Source organism: Cervus elaphus, chromosome 15 (genome assembly GCF_910594005.1).
Source record: "Cervus elaphus chromosome 15, mCerEla1.1, whole genome shotgun sequence".
Taxonomy (NCBI): domain Eukaryota; kingdom Metazoa; phylum Chordata; class Mammalia; order Artiodactyla; family Cervidae; genus Cervus; species Cervus elaphus.
Genome location: NC_057829.1, coordinates 49,336,947 through 49,357,233, shown reverse-complemented (window position 1 = coordinate 49,357,233; position 20,287 = coordinate 49,336,947). Strand labels below are relative to the sequence as shown.

Here is a 20,287-nt window from a genome sequence, read left to right as displayed (position 1 = left end):
GGCCAAAGTATTGGAGTTTCAGCTTCAGCATCAGTCTTTCCAATGAACACTCAGGACTGATCTCCTTTAGGATGGACTGATTGGATCTACTTGCAGTCCAGGGGACTCTCAAGAGTCTTCTCCAACACCACAGTTCAAAAGCATCGATTCTTTGGCACTCAACTTTCTTTACAGTCCAACTCTCTTGTCCATATATGATTACTGCAAAAACCATAGCTTTGACTAGATGGACTTTTGTTGGCAAAGTAATGTCTCTGCTTTTTAATATGTTGTCTAGGTTGGTCATAGCTTTCCTTCCAAGGCGCAAGCTCCTTTTAATTTCACGGCTGCAGTTACCATCTGCAGTGATTTTGGAGCCCCCCAAAATAAAGTCTGTCACTATTTCCACTGTTTCCCTATCTATTTGCCATGAAGTGCTGGGACCGGATGCCATGATCTTAGTTTTCTGAATGTTGAGTTGTTTTTTTTTTTTGAGTTTTAAGTCAACTTTTTCACTATCCTCTTTCACTTTCATCAAGAGGCTCTTTAGTTCTTCACTTTCTGCTGTAAGGGTTGTGTCATCTGTGTATCTGAGGTTATTGATATTTCTCCCAGCAATCTTGATTCCAGGTTGTGTTTCATCCAACCTGACATTTTGCATAATATAGTCTGCATATAGTAATCCTTTCCCTATTTGGAATCAGTTTGTTGTTCCACACCCAGTTCTAACTGTTGCTTCTTGACCTGCATACATATTTCTCAGGAGGCAGGTAAGGTATTCCCATCTCTCTAAGAATTTTCCACAGTGTGTTGTGATCCACACAGTCAAAGGCTTTGACACAGTGAGTGAAGCAGAAGTAAATGTTTTTCTGGAACTCTCTTGCTTTTCAAAGATCCAATGGATATTGGCAATTTGATCTCTGGTTCCTCTGCCTTTTTTCAATCCAGTTTGAACATCTGGAAGTTCACAGTTCATGTACTGTTGAAGCCTGGCTTGGAGAATTTTGAGCATTACTTTGCTAGCATGTGAGATTAGTGTAATTGCCCTAGCATTTAGCCAACGTTAATCCATTATTGCTCTGTTTTCCCTAGATGAGGTAAATTCCTAAGCGAATTTCATATCTTCTGATTCACTCAACTGATGAAGCACATGCAAGCTTATATCCCTGCCTCCATTTACTTGTGTGGAACACCACGTTCAAAGAAGCAGGGCTGGCGGGGGTGGGGGGAAAATTGAGAGAGTAGCACTGACATATACACATTACGTTTAGTCTGTCAGTCACATTCAACTCTTTGTGAGCCCATGGACTGTAACCTGCCAGGCTCCTCTGTCCATGCGATTTCCCAGGCAAGAATATTGGAGCGGATTGCTATTTCCCTCTCCAGGGGATCCTCCCAACCCAAGGACTGAACCCACGGCTCCTTCGACTCCTGCATTGGCAGGTGGATTCTTTTACCACTGATCCACCTGGGAAACCCATTTACATTACCATGTGTGAAATAGATAGCTAGCAGGAATCTAGTGTATAGCAAGGGGGAGCTGAGCTAGGGTCTCTGTGATGATCTAGAGGAGAGGAAAGGGGATTGGGAGGGATGCTTAAGAGGTAGGGGGTATATGTATACATATGGCTGATTCACAGGATTGTAAAGCAGAAAATAACATAACATTGCAAAGCAATTATATTCCAATATTTAGCAAAAAAGAACAATGAATAACTCAGAAAAAAAGTACAATATGTAACCACAGACCATCCTGCATTTTACCTTGATTCAGTGTCGCAGTGTACATACCAACGTAGAATGAAGAGGAGGGTGAGCAGGAGAATGTGGTTTGTACTTCAAAAGCCCACACCTAAATGGTGGAGGAACAACTGCCTATTTCCTCGGTCAGTAAACACTGTGGGTCTCTGAAATAGTTTCACAGAGTGGCAATGGTTAACATATCTGCCCACATCCTTTCTACTTGGATCTGCTTAATAAAGCAAATCAGGGGTGAACTACTGTTTTCTCTATACCAGTACACAATTCTTTTAACTAGGTTCTAGTATTTTGTTTTCCAATTATTTGAATTTTCAGTATTTTTACTCTTTTTCCTGGATTTAGGAAGTTGAAAGAAGTTTTATCAGACCTTGGTAGTTAGATTCATTTTAAATTACGTATTTTTAAACACTGCAATTCTAAATGCAGTTTGTAAAATATACCAGCTTTTTCTACCTTCTTCTTTATCTCTTATTTACTATCTGAACAGGCTAAGGTTAAGCAGCCTGGGCATATAAAAAATATGTACAAGCTAAAATTGTATTTGCTTATTTTCAAATTTAATTAAGTTTCGTTTTAAAATAGAATTGTCTGTTTCTGCTCAGGAGGCAGAATGCCACAGGAGAATGTGGCATCCACCCTAATGACTGGAAAGTCTGTAAGATTGAAATCATAAATTTTTTGCAAGCAAAAAAAAACAAAACAAAACAAAACTGAATTGCAAAAGGTAACAGTTCCCTCCAACAGTGAGATGGGACCATGCATTGTTTCATCTTTCTTAGAACAAGGTAAAAATAGTGTTATAAATTTAAATAAAATAAATCAACTAAAATTTTAATAAATGCTTAAAAGCTAAGTGTGTATCAGCATATAGGTTAGAAAAAGTTACCCACAAACACACATGGGATTTGCACTCATTTGCAAACTCTTCCGTATGGACCACTATAAGATAGATTGGGTACAGGGCATGGAACCAGAGAAAATCCTCTACATAGTGAAGGGATACAGGAAGTAATCAGATAAGGCTGGGGTGCTCTGCTGTCTGCAGAGCAGACACTAGACCTGTATCTCATACAAAGCAAGAGCTACATAGAGAGAGAGGAAGGAAAGCTTAAGTGAAGGCCCCCTGCTTCTGGAAAAGAGTCATGAGCAAAGTTCCCCCCATTTGGGGGAGAAGAAGGAGATTTCTGTCCAAAGACCCTGCAAAGTAGAGGTCTACTACCTGTGGGGGAGAGGCAGGGACTCTCTTAGACACAAGAACCTCCACAGTTATGAAGTAGATTATGGATGCCACAAGAAGGAGCAAAAGAAAAGATGAGAAAGCCCTGTCCTAAGTCCTAGGCACACGGACTAGACAAGGAAAATAGAACCTCCCAAACCCCATCTTGTTCCATCCCCATCTTAAGAGTAGAACCAAGCAGCAAGCAAGGGCCATTTACTGCATCAGGAGAGTAAGAGAATGGAGAGAAAGCCCTCTGTCACAGACATTCAGGGACTGCTGAAAGATAAAGAGAGCAGCAGAACTAGACAGATAATTCAGGTATCGGAACTGTCACATAGGGACTCTAATACAACTCTGATTAATATTTTATGGGATCTAGTATAATGTGGAAAACATGCCTGAAATGAGAAATTCAGTAAGGTGGTAGAAATTGTAAGAACCAAATGGAAAAGGAGAAAAACATTTTTTAGAAAGACATAAAAATAAAGAACTCTAATGTGCTTAAGGAAAGGCTAACGCAGATGAATCAATGAACTTGAAAAAAGGGCAACAGAAATTATCCAAAGAAAATACAAAGAGACAAGAATGTTGGGGGAAGGGAGAAGAACAAGAATAAAGCACTCAAAAGCTATGAGGAAAAAACAAATTTTAATTGGAGTCTCAGAAAAGGAATACAGACAGAATAGGGTATAAGAAATATTTGAAGATATTTTGTCTGAGAATATTCCAGAAATGAAAACAATAAGAACAAAAACTCCCCAGACAAAAATGCAGATTAAAGATACTCAAAGAATCTCAAGAATAAAAGCAAGATAAAAATGATATGCATAAACTGCAAAAAATCTAAGCAATTCAGATAACTCAAAATGAGAAAAATCAAAATACTCATAACCTCATGAAATAAGATATGTAATTAAAGAGTATTAATGTCATTCCAGTTTTCTATGCATTTATCTGTTTTTTTAAAATTTTTTGATATAGCTAAATCAGTTTCCAAAAATCGAAGTGAATGCCTTGGAGGAAGTACATTTTTTTTTGTTACTAATGCTTTTTCCAGAAAATTCTAACATTCTTAGCTTTTAGGATAAGGGAAAATTGAGAGGATAATCCTATTTCCATTGGTCTGGACACTAGGCAACAATCCTAATGTCCTAGTGTATTTGTTCAGTGTTAAAAATAAATATACAAAACCTTTTATAACTTTAGAATAGATAATAATGTCTGATAACATCTTTGCATTATCAGCCTTGCATTATGTAATATATCTATGCAATTTCATTACAAAACATGTCAAGAAACAATTCTAGGGTTTAAATTAGACCAGTGTTTCACAGCTGCTAGTTCAAGGTGAAGACTGCTAAGAAAAAATTTTTAATACTTCACAGATATTCTGTCTTCTCCTCAATATAATTTTTTAAAGTTTATAGTTACTATATATTTTTTGATTTCTTCTTGGCTATAATAGTTATTGAATTGAATTTAGAGATCTACTCTTCACAATATAATGTAGGTTTGGGAAAAGTTGTTTAGAATGAAGAATGTGTATCTTATATTTCATACTGTCAGTTGAAATAAAATTGGCTTCAGTTTCCAGATCTTTCATCTATAAAATATTTGTAAGTACAATTCAAATTATAATCAACATTATTTTACTCTCTAGAGACAGGTTGTCATCCTAAAGACAGAGATATTTTTAAATTTTGTAAAACAACTTAAATTCAATCTATCATCATATTTCAAAGTAAAACAAATATATATATAAAAGAATACAAATGAATTTAAATAAATGTTAATAATGAAAATTAATAGAAAGAACATATATAAATTACTTTTAAAGTGTATTCCTAAAGAACTTTTAAATTAATAAAGTAAGCAAATATTGACTTAGCAGATTTAAATGCTGCTTCATTTGGATGGTGATTCTAAAGCCTGAGAGGAAGCCATTGCTTCATTCGTTTGTGTTTCCTCACAGTGATTAGTATATTATCTTGCAAATGGCCAAAATGTCTATTATATATACATTTATTTAATCTTAATTATTAATATTTGACAACTATGTCTTTTAAAAAATTAAGTTGATATTAAATCAGTATTTTATTGTTGCTAAAATAATAGTTGAATGTTGATGAACAGATATAAAGTAAAACTAAATTCAGGATTCATGAGTTTTAATAAATAAATGGGTAAACACTTACTAAATAAAAACATGCACCCATATATGGACATACATGTAAATTTATATATGTATATATTTATTTATATGCTGTTTGTTATATAGAGAGACAAAGAAAAACTAAATTCTGAAATAATGGGTTTTGGAGATATATATATGTAGCTTATACTTATATATACACACATATCTCTGAATATTTGGAATATACACATTTTATTATATAACAATATGTATTTTTACTATAATGTGTTTTACTTTGGATAAGAACTACATGCCAAGAATCTTTTGAACACTAGGTGTCACTAAAGTAAAGGAGAAATTAACAACAACAAAAGCTGTTCTAGAATAACTTCCGAAGGAGACTATAACAGCATTTCGTTTATGATTCTGTTATTTTCCTTATTTTTAGGATTTATAACTCATATATTCAAATTCACACCAGGGTGCAATGTCACATGGACTTAGGTAGAAGTGACTATATCCTCTGCTTTCCACCAGCAAATCAGGGAAAAATCAGATACTAATTTTTGCCTATTCAGGAAGACCTTGAAGAAATTAGGCTTCTTCTTAAAATTCAAGCCTACTAATATCATTGCAGGCAAACTGCCACTTTAAGAATAAATCTGTGCTTTCCTCTCTAAGAGCCAGGTTTGTGGAGTAAGAGTGGAAGAAGATGAAAGGTGATCTCATTGAACTGTTCCTTGCTCTTAAGCATAATGGGTCTTCTGACATCTCAAGGAGAAGGAGAAAGATTCTAGGCATGAGCACCCTAGGCATTCCTTCTTAGATTTTTTTTTTTTTTTTTTGCTCACACTTCACTTTAAAAAACAATTTGGTGGGTTTTAAACTTTCAAGTGAGGATTCCCTTGTAGCTCAGTTGGTAAAGAATCTGCCAGCAGTGCAGGAAACCATTCGATTCCTAGGTCGGGGAGATCTCCTGGAGAAAGAAATGGCAACCCACTCCAGTATTTTTGCCTGGAGAATCCCATGGACAGAGAAGCCTGGTGGGCTACAGTCCATGGGGTCACAAGAGTTAGATGCAACTTTGTGACTAAACCATCAACCACCACCAAACTTTAAGTACTTATAAGCCTTAAATTAGGATTATCTATGGGTGATATTGAGAAGGCAATGGCAACCCACACCAGTACTCTTGCCTGGAAAATCCCAGGGATGGTGGAGCCTGGTGGGCTGCCATCTATGGGGTCGCACAGAGTCGGACACGACTGAAGCGACTTAGCAGCAGCAGCAGCAGCATGGGTGATATTGGAACCATAGTGCTGTTACAGACAAAAAAAGTACTCACTTAAAAAGCTCATTTCTGTCGATGGCTCTGTTGGTTTGGGGGTCGATTGCATAGACAGTCAAGTCACACTTGGTATAATCTTCTAGAGAAAAGGCATCACCATGCCGGCGAGCACCAATGGACTCCACCACAACCTTGGCACCAGGAATTTGCTCCTGAACATAGCGATCCAAAATCCTATAAATCAAACAAAGCACAAACATGACATTCTGACAGATTAACTGGGGGGAAAAATCACCCTCATCTTGAAATGACATTTAGTAAATGAAAAATGATGACAGCCTGGTTTTTGCTAATGTTTAGTGAGTACTAACTCTTGAAAAAAATTCTCCATGTATTTAGAACATTTAACTCCCAACGATGCTAGATGCTGAATAAGGTAGAAAGAGGTCATCAACCATGTCCTCTTTAAGTCTAGACTTTTAAAATTTATGGTACCAACTGAGCTTTTACATGGCTCATGAGAAATACCAACTAGTGTTGTACAAATAAAGTTGTCTGTGCTTTATAGGAGCCATGGGGTCTTAGAACTCTTGAGTTCATATGGTTGGTGTTATAAATTACACCTTTCACCAGATTTTGTGATACATGCCATATAGCTATATACCAAGGTGCAAGAGTAGGATACCTGTTTCCCCCAGTGTATAAAGAACCTTAGAAAACTTTAGCAGTGGAAGAATGTAGATATTTTCTTTTGCCAGATTTATCAGATTATGAAAAAATCCTCAGAGGCTATTTAGGTGAATACAGATACCTAAAGTGAAAGTGTTACTTACTAAATCCTGTCCCATTCTTTGTGACCCCATGGACTGTATGTAGCCCACCAGGCTCCTCTGTCCATGGAATTCTCCAGGCAAGAATACTGGAGTGGGTTGCCATTTCCTTCTCCAGGGCACCATCCCCACCCAGGGATCGAATCTGTGTCTCCTGCATTGCACAGCAGACTACCAACCCAGCCACTAAATAACTAAAAGATACATCATTTAGTACAGAATTAGTAATATTCAGTAGAAAAAAAAGAAATAACATTAACTCATAGGTAATTTTCTGTAAAGTACAATTTTTTTTCTAATTGGATAATGATTTTAATTGAAAGTATAAATTATAGTCAAATAAAGACAATTTCCATAATGTTCTTTTTCTTATTAAAAACTTCATATTATTAATCCTTGAAGATTAACACTAGAATGCATATTATTAAATATAGGCATTTATATGTAAATGAATTAATTTTAATAGCTAAACATGACAAATAGAGTCCAAGCTGTGAAGCATTTGGGGGGAATGAGGAATAACATATTCTAAAGAATTTTGATACACCAGGAAATAACTTTTACTTCAGATGCCAAAATTGACCTGTTTTCTCCTCTATTAAAAAAAATATATTGCCTTCAGAGTCTGGTACGTGCTTGTTTTGCCCTGTTGAAAGAAGCAGGATATGAAGCTTTGGAGGAACTGGCTGTACCACTGAGCACACGTCTATGGTGTGCACCCCAGAGGACATTGCCAGTGTCAATGAAGTGTTTTGTTTACTTTAAATTGGTGTGGAAGAGCATAGTTGAAGTTTCTTTTACTGAAGTACTCCTCATTCTTTTCTTTTTCTCACATTATCAAGATTTTTTTCCTTAAACATTTAGAGATATTTTGGGATAAAGCTAAATAAGTTCAGATCTGAAGACTTTTTTTTTTAACCTTTTTCTGATAAATATATTAAAACTAAATTTAACTATTTTAAAATATGAACATATTTTGTAAAAAGCAATCTTTCTATTTATCATCTATGTCCATATACCTAAGCATTTCTACAATAGCTGCCTACTCTCTCTCTCTCTATATATATATTATTATATATACATATTACATTGCATATACATATATATAAATATATATGTGTGACATTCATAAGAATGAATTTTTAGAACTTGATCTTCATATGTACATAGATAAAGGTTTGCTTCCAATTTTTGTTAACCTCATTTTTTTAAAAAATGTAACTCTCTAAGTGCTTTGAATTGGCAAATATAAATTAAAGCTAATGTTTACATTGCCCGTATTTTATTTCACTCCAATTTATTAAGCCAATTCACACATACATGTTGAAATCAAATGTCTTGTGGATTTACAGTTCATAATTTCATCAAGAAATTCTACCAGTATAAGTATTTGTGGAGAAGGCAATGGCACCCCACTCCAGTACTCTTGCCTGGAAAATCCCACGGACGGAGGGGCCTGGTAGGCTGCAGTCCACAGGGTCGCTAAGAGTCCAACACGACTGAGCGACTTCACTTCATTTTTCCTTTTCATGCATTGGAGAAGGAAATGGCAACCCACTCCAGTGTTCTTGCCTGGAGAATCCCAGGGACGGGGGAGCCTGGAGTGCTGCCATATGGGGTCGCACAGAGTCGGACACGACTGAAGCGACTTAGCAGCAGCAGCAGCAGCATAAGTGTTTGCATGCTACTAGGTCACTGTCAATTTATGATATTATGACTTTGAAGGCTTTAATTAATAGAAGATGTCTGCTTCAAGTGAAAGTGGAATGAAAGTGAAAGTCGTTCAGTTGTGTCCAACTCTTTGCCACCCCATGGACTAGACAGTCCATGGAATTCTCCAGGCCAGAATACTGGAGTGGATAGCCTTTCCCTTCTCCAGGGGATCTTCCCAATCTAGGGATCAAACCCAGGTCTCCCGAATTGCAGGTGGATTCTTTACGAGCTGAGCCATAAGGGAAGTCGAAGAATACTGGGTAGCCTATCTCTTCTCCAGGGGATCTTCCCAACCCAGGAGTTGAACTGGGGTCCCCTTCATTGTAGGCAGCTTCTTTACCAACTGAGCTATCAGGGAAGTCTAACTTTAATAAAATAAGTTCCATAATTTAGAATTTATATATATATGTGTATGCATATGCACATACAGGGAGAGAGAGAGAAGGATCTATAATACTCTTTATTAGTCTGTAACATCTGTGTCATACACAAACACTGTATCAAGGGAGATGCCTGTGATGATGTTTATATAATGTTAATTATGCCCTGAATCTAAATTCTTGGAAGTGATACATCAATTGAAAATATAAGTAGTATAATCGAACATTTGGCAGTATGGTATTTAATCATGGCAACATTTTTCTAAACAACAAACTGTCTGATCTGTGAAGAATTAAATACAGTGTTAATGAATTGGTATAATAATTATAATACTTAAAAAAATTAAATTTACACTTAGGGTTTATTGTTCTACTTCAGTTTAAAAGATCAGTAGCATACTCATAATATTTAGTAATATGTTATTACATGATCTTTAGCAAAGTTTCAAAGTTTCTATCAAGAAATATGTTAATACAATTATGTGTATTATATGTACACATATGTTTATATCTAAATATATGTATATATAACATTTTACTGTGCTACCACGATAGCTAATTATTTAAAATTTAAACTACTTTCTAATTTACTTTAAAAATTTCAATCTATATAGCCTTCTTATAATAAATATTGAAAGAGAAAGTTTTTTAAGCAAAACACCTTTTTTTTTAAATCACAGACTAAGAGAACTAATAAACAACTGGCTCAGTTAACTGTTTTATTATCAAAGGTAGTTATTTTTGGTTTATTCCCCTAAATTTTAATTTACAGCATCACTTATCCAATTTCTTATATGTGTAATTAACCAGAAATTGTGTTATAAAAAAATAAGTGTAGCAGCTTTACTGAAATAGTTTTTTTAGCTAAAACAAGTATTTACTTATGGCTAACTTTTTTTTTTTCACACTAAATTTGTTACACCAATCATCTTTTCAGTTACCTATTTATGTGAATGAGCCACAATAAAATTACCATTTGATGGGCGTTTCTGGCCTTGTGTTAGAGCAGCTCACTCCTCCTCCACCCATCACCCCAAAAAAATAGATTGGGTTTTTAATTAAGTCTGCCTTCTAAGAAGAATTGTGCATAGGGAGTGGTTAGGAACCCAACCTGCTGCTAGCTCATAGATGTAGATTCTAATTAAATTTCCACCACTGGCATCTGTGTGTTTGTGAAAATTACTGAGCCTCTGATAGTTTTAGGAAACTCTTCTCTGTAAAGAGGAAAATAATAATTTCTACCTCAAAGGCCTCTATGAGACATTATTTAGATAACACTCAATTAAGTGCACAAAGCCCAACAAATAAAAAACATGCCACAAATGTTAGCTATTTGTTGTGGTGGTTGTAAAAAAACTCCTCAGATTTCATGACTGTAAACCCTACTTAGCCTTTTGTTGAAGTAAATATGTTTTATATTTAACTAGCAACATAGGGAGCTCCACTCCAGGTACCTGTCAATATTTTTTCAAAAGCCTGGCTAAAAGAATCAATAGGCACTGCAGATGGCCAGAGGGTTACGCAGCACAGCACAGTTCCTAATATTCTAAACTCATTTCCTCTCATGAAACAGACTTGTAGAGCCTCTGCCCAGACCATATCCTCAGCAACATTCCAGGTTCCATAGAACATTTTCTTAAAGACATTAGGAGATATCTTTTCTAAGATGTCCCACAGGATAAAAACATTCCTCCAATCCTGCATTTCACTCAGAAATAGTTCTACATTTCCACTGGAAGTGATTCTTTTTTTTTTTCCTTAATTTTTTAACTGATTCACATTTTTTTCCAATTTTTTGTGTGCCTCTTTCACTTTGGCCTTAAAATGATGAAAACCAAGTTTGTTTCCTACTTTGTAGTGTCTCTGCAGGATGCTTTAGCCTCTTTATTACCAGTTTCATTTTCATTCTTTCCACAATGTCTTTCTATTCTGTTTGCAATATTCAGTTTCTGACTTATGTTAAATGTTTTTTATCTTGTTTCACTGTATGAATCATTATAAACTTCATTAATTCTCCTTGAATAAAGTTAAAAATTTTAAAAAAACCTAAATGTAACCTCTATTACAACTTAGACATAAGTGAAATTATTAATAAAATGGTTTGTGTTGCTGCTGATACAAATGGAATTTTCTTATATAAACACGTAGTTGAATTTATTCCACAAGCTAATAAAACAGCAGCACAGAAAGGTAAATTGTATAGAAGTTGGAAAAAGTTAAGAGAAGAACTACAAAGATGATTTAGAGAATAGAGGCACCAATCATTGCTAATCAGGTATCCGAATTGAGTGGCTGCGCAAGAACACAATGTATTTACCTTGTACCATGGCCTGGAAGTAATTATAGATAATAAGCTGTTCTAATTGGCAAAACTTCTTGACCATAAAACAAAAAAATATGAGAGAAAGAAGTATTTCGAAAGGAAAAAAAATGCCCACTATGTATCTTGGATATCTTTATAAAGCAGCTGTGATTCATGTTTTTAATGGAATCATAATATCAAGATATTATTGTCATCTGGCAACTGCTTTCTAGTTATTTTCTATTTGGTGCAAGCAAAAACTCTGAAAAATAAACTGAATGATATGATATTTGGGAAAAGTAAACAGAGATTATAACACTTTACATTTTTCCCCTCTATTGTTTGCTTTAAAATATTTATTCAAATTCTTCTAAAATATATAGCACAAATAATAAGTTAAATAAAAATATTACAGTCAATATTATGGTGCCTTCATTAAAATTATCTCTTATGAATTAAATTTATTTTTATTTCCCACAATCTAGCTCAACCTATTCTTTAAGCTTGCTCTTTTCTTAAGTAAAATACTTGCTCCAACACTGCTTTATTTTTTAATGTTTGTGTTCTTCTTTCAGGGAAAACAAAGACAATGTAAAACCATCTCTATCAGCCCTAAAACTAAAAAACAGGGTTTTTAAAATGAGTATTTCAAGCATTTTCAGTTAAGAAGATTCTACTCATCTCTTTTTGCAAACAATAGCAGTTGCTCAAATATATCAAACATTATTTTTAAATAAGATCAAAATGTCCTCAGTGGAATTCTAAAAAAGCATTATGTTTGTTTGTTTGGTTTTTTTTGTTGGTTTTTTTTTTTTTTTTTTGCTTTGTTTTCATTGTTTCTGGGGGAAAAAAAAGGAAAAAAAAATTAGGTGCAAATATATTGAATCTGACAAAATATATAATCTAACATCTAAGCACCATTCTTTAAATGTGTGTGTGTGTGTGTGTGTGTTGCTAAGAAAAATGGAAGAGGGACACAATTATGTATTTACATTTTTCTATATCATATATATCAGATGGCAAATATAAGTTTAGAAGACTCATTTATTATCCTTCAATACTTTCTTCTTTCTCCCCAGAGAAACTGGTAGTTTTGACTATAAGCATTCAGAAATGTGTTGATCAATCAATGGTGAGTATAGTCATTAAAATATGAATAAACCTATTGAAAGCAAACACATCGACATAATTAGCTCTACTGAATCAACATATAGTAGAATCTAAAGAAAAAGTAAAATCTAGTTGAAAAGACTCCTTGTGATTCCATCCCACCAGGCTCCCCTGTCCATGTAATTCTCCAGGCAAGAATACTAGAGCAGGTTGCCATTCCCTTTGCCAGGGAATCTTCCCCACCCAGAGACCGAACCCTGTCTCATACATTGCAGACAGATCCTCTACCATCTGAGCTACCAGAAAAGTCCAAAAAGTAATTAGCTTTGGTTATTTCTTCAAAGTACATAAGTAACAACTTCAGATACTATTTTGTACAAGTCAAATTGTATTCTGGGCTATCTTAATTTTGTAAAAAACTATGACTTCTTGTAACATAATGAGTTGAAAAATGAGTATTTCTTTTAGGAAAGACAGGAAGTTACTTCTTTCTCTGTGAAAATGAAGCCCCAAACTAAGTATTTCAGAAAAATAGTAGGTGAATCTCTTTTGTGTCATAACAATGAATCACCTAGACTGAATAAAACCAAATTACATTTATCATTTTTTTAAAGGAATCATGATATATACCTTGAATATTAAAAAATTTGGATTTCATTTTATATTAAGTTTATGTATTATTTTTATGACTGGCTTCAATTTATTTAATAGGCAGCTATTAGATGCCTATTACAAAAAACACTATTTTCAAAAGTTGTGCTATTGAAATGTCTATGCTTGATAATCTGATAAAATTAGGTCATTTATAGTCATTCTCTGTTGATAACCTCAACTTCATCTATGTGTTAAGAATACTTGAGCAAAATTGGCATGTGATTGGAGATATTTATAGCAATTCAATTTAGAACATAGTAGATGAGAAAAACTACACAACTATAAATTTTCAATACAATAAAATATTTCATACATCCCAGCTGGGCCTATATTTTTTTAACATATTTTCATTGGTTTGATTGGATAACACCATAACTGATATCTATAATGTACTCAGTTCACATGGAATAAATGAGATAAAATTTAAAAAAAAATCTCAATGTAGAGCTAAAAGTGTGACTGTGGGGAACAGATAATGGAACTTTAACCCATTACCAAGTTGGGAAATTAGTATCATGATGGTGAGAGAGGACTGACATTCAGGGATTTTATTGATATGAATCAAGTATTGCCATATAAAGTCAATCCTTTCCAAGAACACAATACTATTACTTTCACATGTATAATTTTTATCAAATTTTTCAGTGTTCAAGTATGGCAAATATTCTTTGGCTTTGTTTGCTCAGACCAAACACCTAGGAGTCATTATTGTATCTTACTTTTTCCCATATGTCCAATTTATAATAAATTCTGTAGGTTGTATCTTCAAAAATTATATCCTTAACTCCTCCCTGTGTCCATACCTACCATCAGTTCCAAGCCACATTGATCCCTCTCCTGGACTATTGTTCTAGATTCTTAACTGGTCTCCTGATTTCCCACTTAACCACCTTTTAAAACTTAAACTACAATGTTATTTCTCTGTGCAAAACATTTAAAACAAAATGCCCAAAAGAAATACAATGCAAGTTACACATATAAATTCAAATTTTCTGTAGCCACATTAAAAAATTAAAAATAAAAATGTGTTGAGGTGAATTTAATATATTTATTTAACTGTATATATCCAAAATGACCATTTCATATATAATCCATATAAAAACATTAGGGAGATATTTTACTTTTTTTGGTATTAAGTCTTTGAAATCTGTTGTGTATTTTATACTTGCAGCACCTCTCATTTGGACTTTTCACTTTTCATGTCCTTGAGAACCACATGTAACTAGTAGCTACTATGCATGTATGCATGCTAAATTTGCTTCAGTTATGTCTGACTCTTTGTGACCTTATGAACCATAGCCCATCGGGCTCCTCTGTCCATAGGATTCTCCAGGCAAGAATACTGGAATGGGTTGCCATATCCTCCTCCAGGGGATCTTCCAGACCCAGGGATCAAACTCAAATTTCTTACCTCTCCTGCACTGGCAGGCAGGTTCTTTACCACTAGCTCCATCTGGGAAGCCCAGGACTTTCTACTTTACACAAAGTAAAATGTTAAAATCATCCAGGTGGCCTATGAGATCCTATATAACTCATTTCCTACATTAACATCTATACCTTGATATCCCAAACATATTACTAACTCTGAATTTTCATATACGTAGTGTCCTCTCTCTGGGATAACTTTCTCTACTCCTGTCTCCCCACATCACCACAGACAAATAACTTTCTCCCTCACTTAGGTTTCTGCTAGATTTCTGCTTATTAGAAAGGTTTTCCTCAATCATCCTATATGAAATAATATGTCTGTTTCATAATATATATTGTTAGTTTTACTTTTTTTTATTATAGTTATTACTGCTTGACATCAAATTATGTATCATTTATTATTCTTATCCTATTTGCTATTTTCCCCCAGGAACAAGGACTTTGCTTAAGTTCACTGTTAAATCTTTAGTGCTTACAATTAAGAACTACTCTTTATTTAATGACTACATTGCCAGCTTCAGGATATGGCTGCATACTCATTCACTAAGTCGTGTTGGACACTTTTGCAACCACATGGACTATAGCCCTCCAGGCTACTCTGTCCCTGGAATTTCCCAGGCAAGAATACTGAAGTGGGTTGTCATTTTCTTCTCCACAGGATCTTCCCAACCCAGGAACTGAACCAGCATCTCCTACATTGGCAGACAGATTCTTTACCACTGGGCCACCAGGAAAGCCCCAAGATATGGATACTAGGAATCAAAAAGTTTAATTTCCTGGTCTAAGACTTCCTAACCACTAGTGGGCCAGGGCTTAAGCCTAGATCCTGTGAATTCAAAAGGAAAAGCCTTCCTAGGAAAAACTGCTAATATATCACTTGGGAATTTCACACAAGAGTTTCTTTAAAGTGTTTTCTTATAGGAGTTAGAATAGAAAAAACAAGCATTGTAAATTTTTTCTCTCTACAAAATATAATTCCAAATTAGGAATTGCTAATTTAGAGCCCACTAGCTAAATCAGCCTTACCTGTTCTTGAAAATAAAGTTTTATTTACAAAAGGATTTTGCTATGGTGATTACTAATTATTTTTAACAGTTAAATATTTTAATAACAAAATTAATTTAATGAAGCAGCAAATTTTAAATAATATCATTAAAAGTACAAATATTATTTTTAATTTATTATTAGTAAGCTATTAACATATCCCTTTATAGAAAATTCCCTCAGCTTCCCAACTCTAGAGCAAAATGTAGATAAAAATGATCAACGATAATGTGTTTATTGATTTGCCTTTCAACTCCACCTTTCCTCTCAACACTAAGTCTTATGAAGATTTAAGACAATATAAGTGCTGGCTTTTATTTTTTATTGTTTCCTAGATTTTCTTCTGAAGTGATTTTATAATTCTTATCCCAGAAATACACATTTTGGCCAGATTTCTAAAGTATGTTTTGTAAGCTCTATTCCAGGAGCTATGGATTAATTACACTGACTCATTTCAGATGCTCTGTAAATTTTTCATGGAACTATTAGGCTCCTTCACACCAAAGCAATAACTACATCAATAAAGTCCTAATTTCACTGAATTTTCATATTGTATTTAGAAAATAAGAAGCATTTGACCAACTCTAAGACCTGTTACCAATTCTGATTTATATTATAACACAATATTTCTAAATTCTTTTATCTATATTTTTGAAAATGCCATTTCCACAGATTCTTACCATTTAAATTTTAGAATCTCAAGCATCTTTTATTTATATGAGCTTCATGGTGAAGTGAAAAGAGCAAGGAGGAAAACACAAAATGCAAACAATTCTTAGCTTCTTTGGACACTCTTGCCAATCATTTGTATGTTATATAAGATCTCTTTAACCTTACCCTCACAGCTATTTCTCCTACACCTTAATCTCAAGAATTTGTAACAGAAAAACAATGCTCACGAATAGATAAATGCTAAGATCAATCTAAGATGCCTCAAAATGCAAACATACGAGGCCACTCATAAGGGGCACAGATTCCCATTAAGGGAGAATTTGCTGAATATATTAATATAATTAGAAAGACATGTGTTTCATTGCAAAAGGTCATTTGGTTACTTCTATAAGCATTAAAAAACAAAGTAATAAAAGAAAAAAAATTTTTAGCAGAGCTATTTAAGCCAGTTCCAAGAAAGTGGGAAGTAATTATTATCATTCCTATAGCAGCTAACATTTACTCTTTGAGCATTCTATTTTCCAGGCATCATGCTCTTAGTTATCAAAGGACATTGACCTCTTTTGAAAAATCTTCCCAATTGTGAAATGAATTTATTAGATCATTACATTTTTCTTTGATCTACTCTCTCAATTTGTGCTGATTTTGTGCTTATCAGGAACACTGTGGATTATGATCTGGCCACTTCCCTAGTGGCTCAGCAGTAAAGAATCCACCTGCAATGCAGGAGATGCAGGAGAAGTGAGTTTGATCCCTGGGTCAGGAAGATCCCTTGGAGAAGGAAATGGCAACCCTCCCGTATTCTTGCCTGGAAAAATCCCATGGAGAAGAGGAGCCTGGTGGGCTAAAGTCTATGGGGTCTCAAGAGTCAGACACAGCTGAGCGACTGAACACAAACACAAAGGAGAAACATAAAAATGTTGATCATATAGAGTTTGTTTTCCGTCTTAAGATAGAGATGTCTCAGGAAATACAGAAGATGGCTTTGAAGGTGATGTGACTTATCTAAGAATACCTACAGGAAACGTATATATTGGTTAGTCTGATCTTTGGAATAATAAATTCCTATTTTTAAGTACCAAGTTGTCACTCTGCTGTCTACTTTGTCTATGTGTATGCTTTCATTATGCCCTCATTCTCGCACCCCCAGCCCTGGGACATGGAGCATCTGGGGCTTCATGGTGCTGAATCAGATCTAACAGTCTTTATCACTACTTCCATCTTCTGTCTGCTAAAGTTGATTTCAAGAGTAATCGTAATGACTATAAACTATATGATTCCAAGGGTATGGTCTTCTGGAAAAGGTATAACTGTGGAGATAGTAAAATGATCACTGATTTCTGGGGGTTAGTGGGAAAGGTTTGAATAGTTGGAGCATGGAGGATTTTTCAGAGTAGTGAATCTATTCTGTATGATACTACAATGATAGATACAGTAGTCCAAACCACAGAATGTACAACACCAAGAGTGAACACTATGTAGACTACGGATTTGAGATGATTATGATGTGTCAACATAGGTTTATTGATTGTAACAAATGTACTATGGTGCAAGATATGGATAGTGAGGGAAGCTATGTGTGAGGGGGGTTGAAGGAGAAGTATATGAGCATTCTCTGTATCTTCTGCTCTATTTTACAATGATATAAAACTTCCCTGGAAAAAATGTCTTTTTAAAAAGGGACCCAAAATTTTTGTCTTTAAAAATCTCTAAATTAACAGATTGTAGAAAACAAACAAAAAAAAAGACATCCTGTAAAAGGGAATCTGGCGTGCACCTGCTATGCTTACTGCAATAGCAAATTTAGGTTTACTTATGTGCTTAGTCACTCAGTCATGCCAGACTCTTTGTAACCCTTTGGACTGTAGCCTGGCAGGCGCCTGTGTCCATGGGCTTTTTCAAGCAGGATTACTGGAGCAGGTTTGCCATTTTCCTCCTCCAGGGTATCTTCCCAGTTCAGGGATCAAAACTGATGTCTCCTGCATTGCAGGTGGATTCTTTACCCACTGAGCCATCAGGGGAGTCCCACAAATGTATGTTTAATTCTATCTAAAGGAACACAAGATTGACATCAAACTAATTTGCTTGAATCCATAATCCATAATCTGGCCTCCATTACTAAACTATATTTTTTGACTAGAACATGCCAAAACTCTGAGATCTCTCTGCCTTACCCTACTGACTTTGGGTCACTAACCTCATTTGCATAGAATATCTATTGTTCATTGAATGTTCACAAATTTCATAGTCCTAGAAGAGTCCTAGATGGCTTATATTATTTAGTTCTCACAATATTCTACGAAAGGAGTTTTATCTTGTCAACAACTGGTGAAATTGAGTCTGGGGAAGATTAAACTATTTGCCCAAGCTGTGTTTCAAGCACAATATTATATGAAGTCCAAACTTCTTTCAAAGATGCCTGATTTTTCTTTTTCAAATCTTCATATCTATGTAGGAGGAATAAATCATATAATTGCTATGAAATTATACTTTTACATTCCCATTTTCAGTTTTTATAAATTTTGTCTCAATATGAAGAAAAGAACATCATGATTTTGCTTGCACAAAACTTTCATTCAGGAAAATGCATCAAAAGCTTACTATATAACTGGAATTATAATAGTGAAAAGTAGATTTCCTATCTTTATAAAGCTTATGTTAAATTGATATATAATATAAATATTAGATATGCTTTGAACAAAAGCAGGGGTTGAAAAGAGTGTCATCTCTTTTGGATGGTGTAATCAGAAAAAGCCTGTTCCAATAGATGACATTAAAACAGCTAAGAGACAGACAAGATGCTAACTTTTTTCAGGTGTAATCAGCTACTATTTAATAAAGGTTAAGCATATATAAACCACTTTTACAGAAGTAAACAAGATACTCTCTGATCACTATTCCATGCTTAAATGTTGATAATCACCTCTTTCATAGGATGTTTTATGTGACAAAAAAGGTTAAATTTTGTGAAGCACCAGGAAGTAATTTTGCAAAGCACATATGCTCTTATTATAGGAGAGTCACTCATGCCTTAATCAGTGCCTATTGTATTTTATTTGACACATAGTTTGTAACAGGTTAACTGTCTATCTACAGTTTCTTCTGGCAACACAGAAGTATAAAGATGTTTTACTTGAAGAGGCAAATTAACAGTAATTGACATCTGTCAAGTTGAATTCAATAGAAGACAAGGAATAACTAATAATTATCACTATAAAATTATTAAATGATGCAGGCTAGGTTAGCGTAGTTAAGGGTGAAATAGTAAAGACATGTTAATAATTCTTGATAATATTTAGAATATTAGGAAATTGTGAATTCATAATCACAGTTTTGAGTCAACATATTCAGCCATGTAGAGTATACACTGTTCAAAAGGCAGAGGGATATGACATGTATTTTAGAATCAAGATATGAAAGAATTAACATTCTTGAAAAATTATAGAAGAATAAGCTTTAGCCACTTAGACACATCACTCAGAGAAATTGCATTTCTTGGACTAGCTGGATTGCTGAGATAATGAGCTTTTTGAAGACTCTGGGGCCACAAAATCAAGATATATCCTCAAATAGTTATGCTTATTTCTTATGTGCAGTATTTTGAGTTTATGTTGACCCATCAATCAAAGCATTCTGAATAAAATCTCACATCTAATTTTCATTCTTATTTGAAGAATCTTAGAATCATCATAAACTTCAAATGAAGCTACCTATTTCAATAAGAGTGACCTAAATTTAATTTTAAGAAGGTATTTTTAAAAATGTGTGTTTAG

At 34.3% G+C, this 20,287-nt stretch overlaps 1 protein-coding gene across 1 annotated transcript in view; it reads right to left on the bottom strand.

Annotated features, from left to right (window-relative positions):
- Positions 1–20,287, bottom strand: part of PCDH15 (protocadherin related 15) — a 1,264,171-nt gene that overhangs the window by 31,294 nt on the left and 1,212,590 nt on the right. Inside the window, exon 31 of the mRNA XM_043926323.1 lies at positions 6,439–6,615. Coding sequence (XP_043782258.1) covers positions 6,439–6,615 — 177 coding nt within the window. The remainder of the gene's footprint in view (positions 1–6,438; positions 6,616–20,287) is intronic.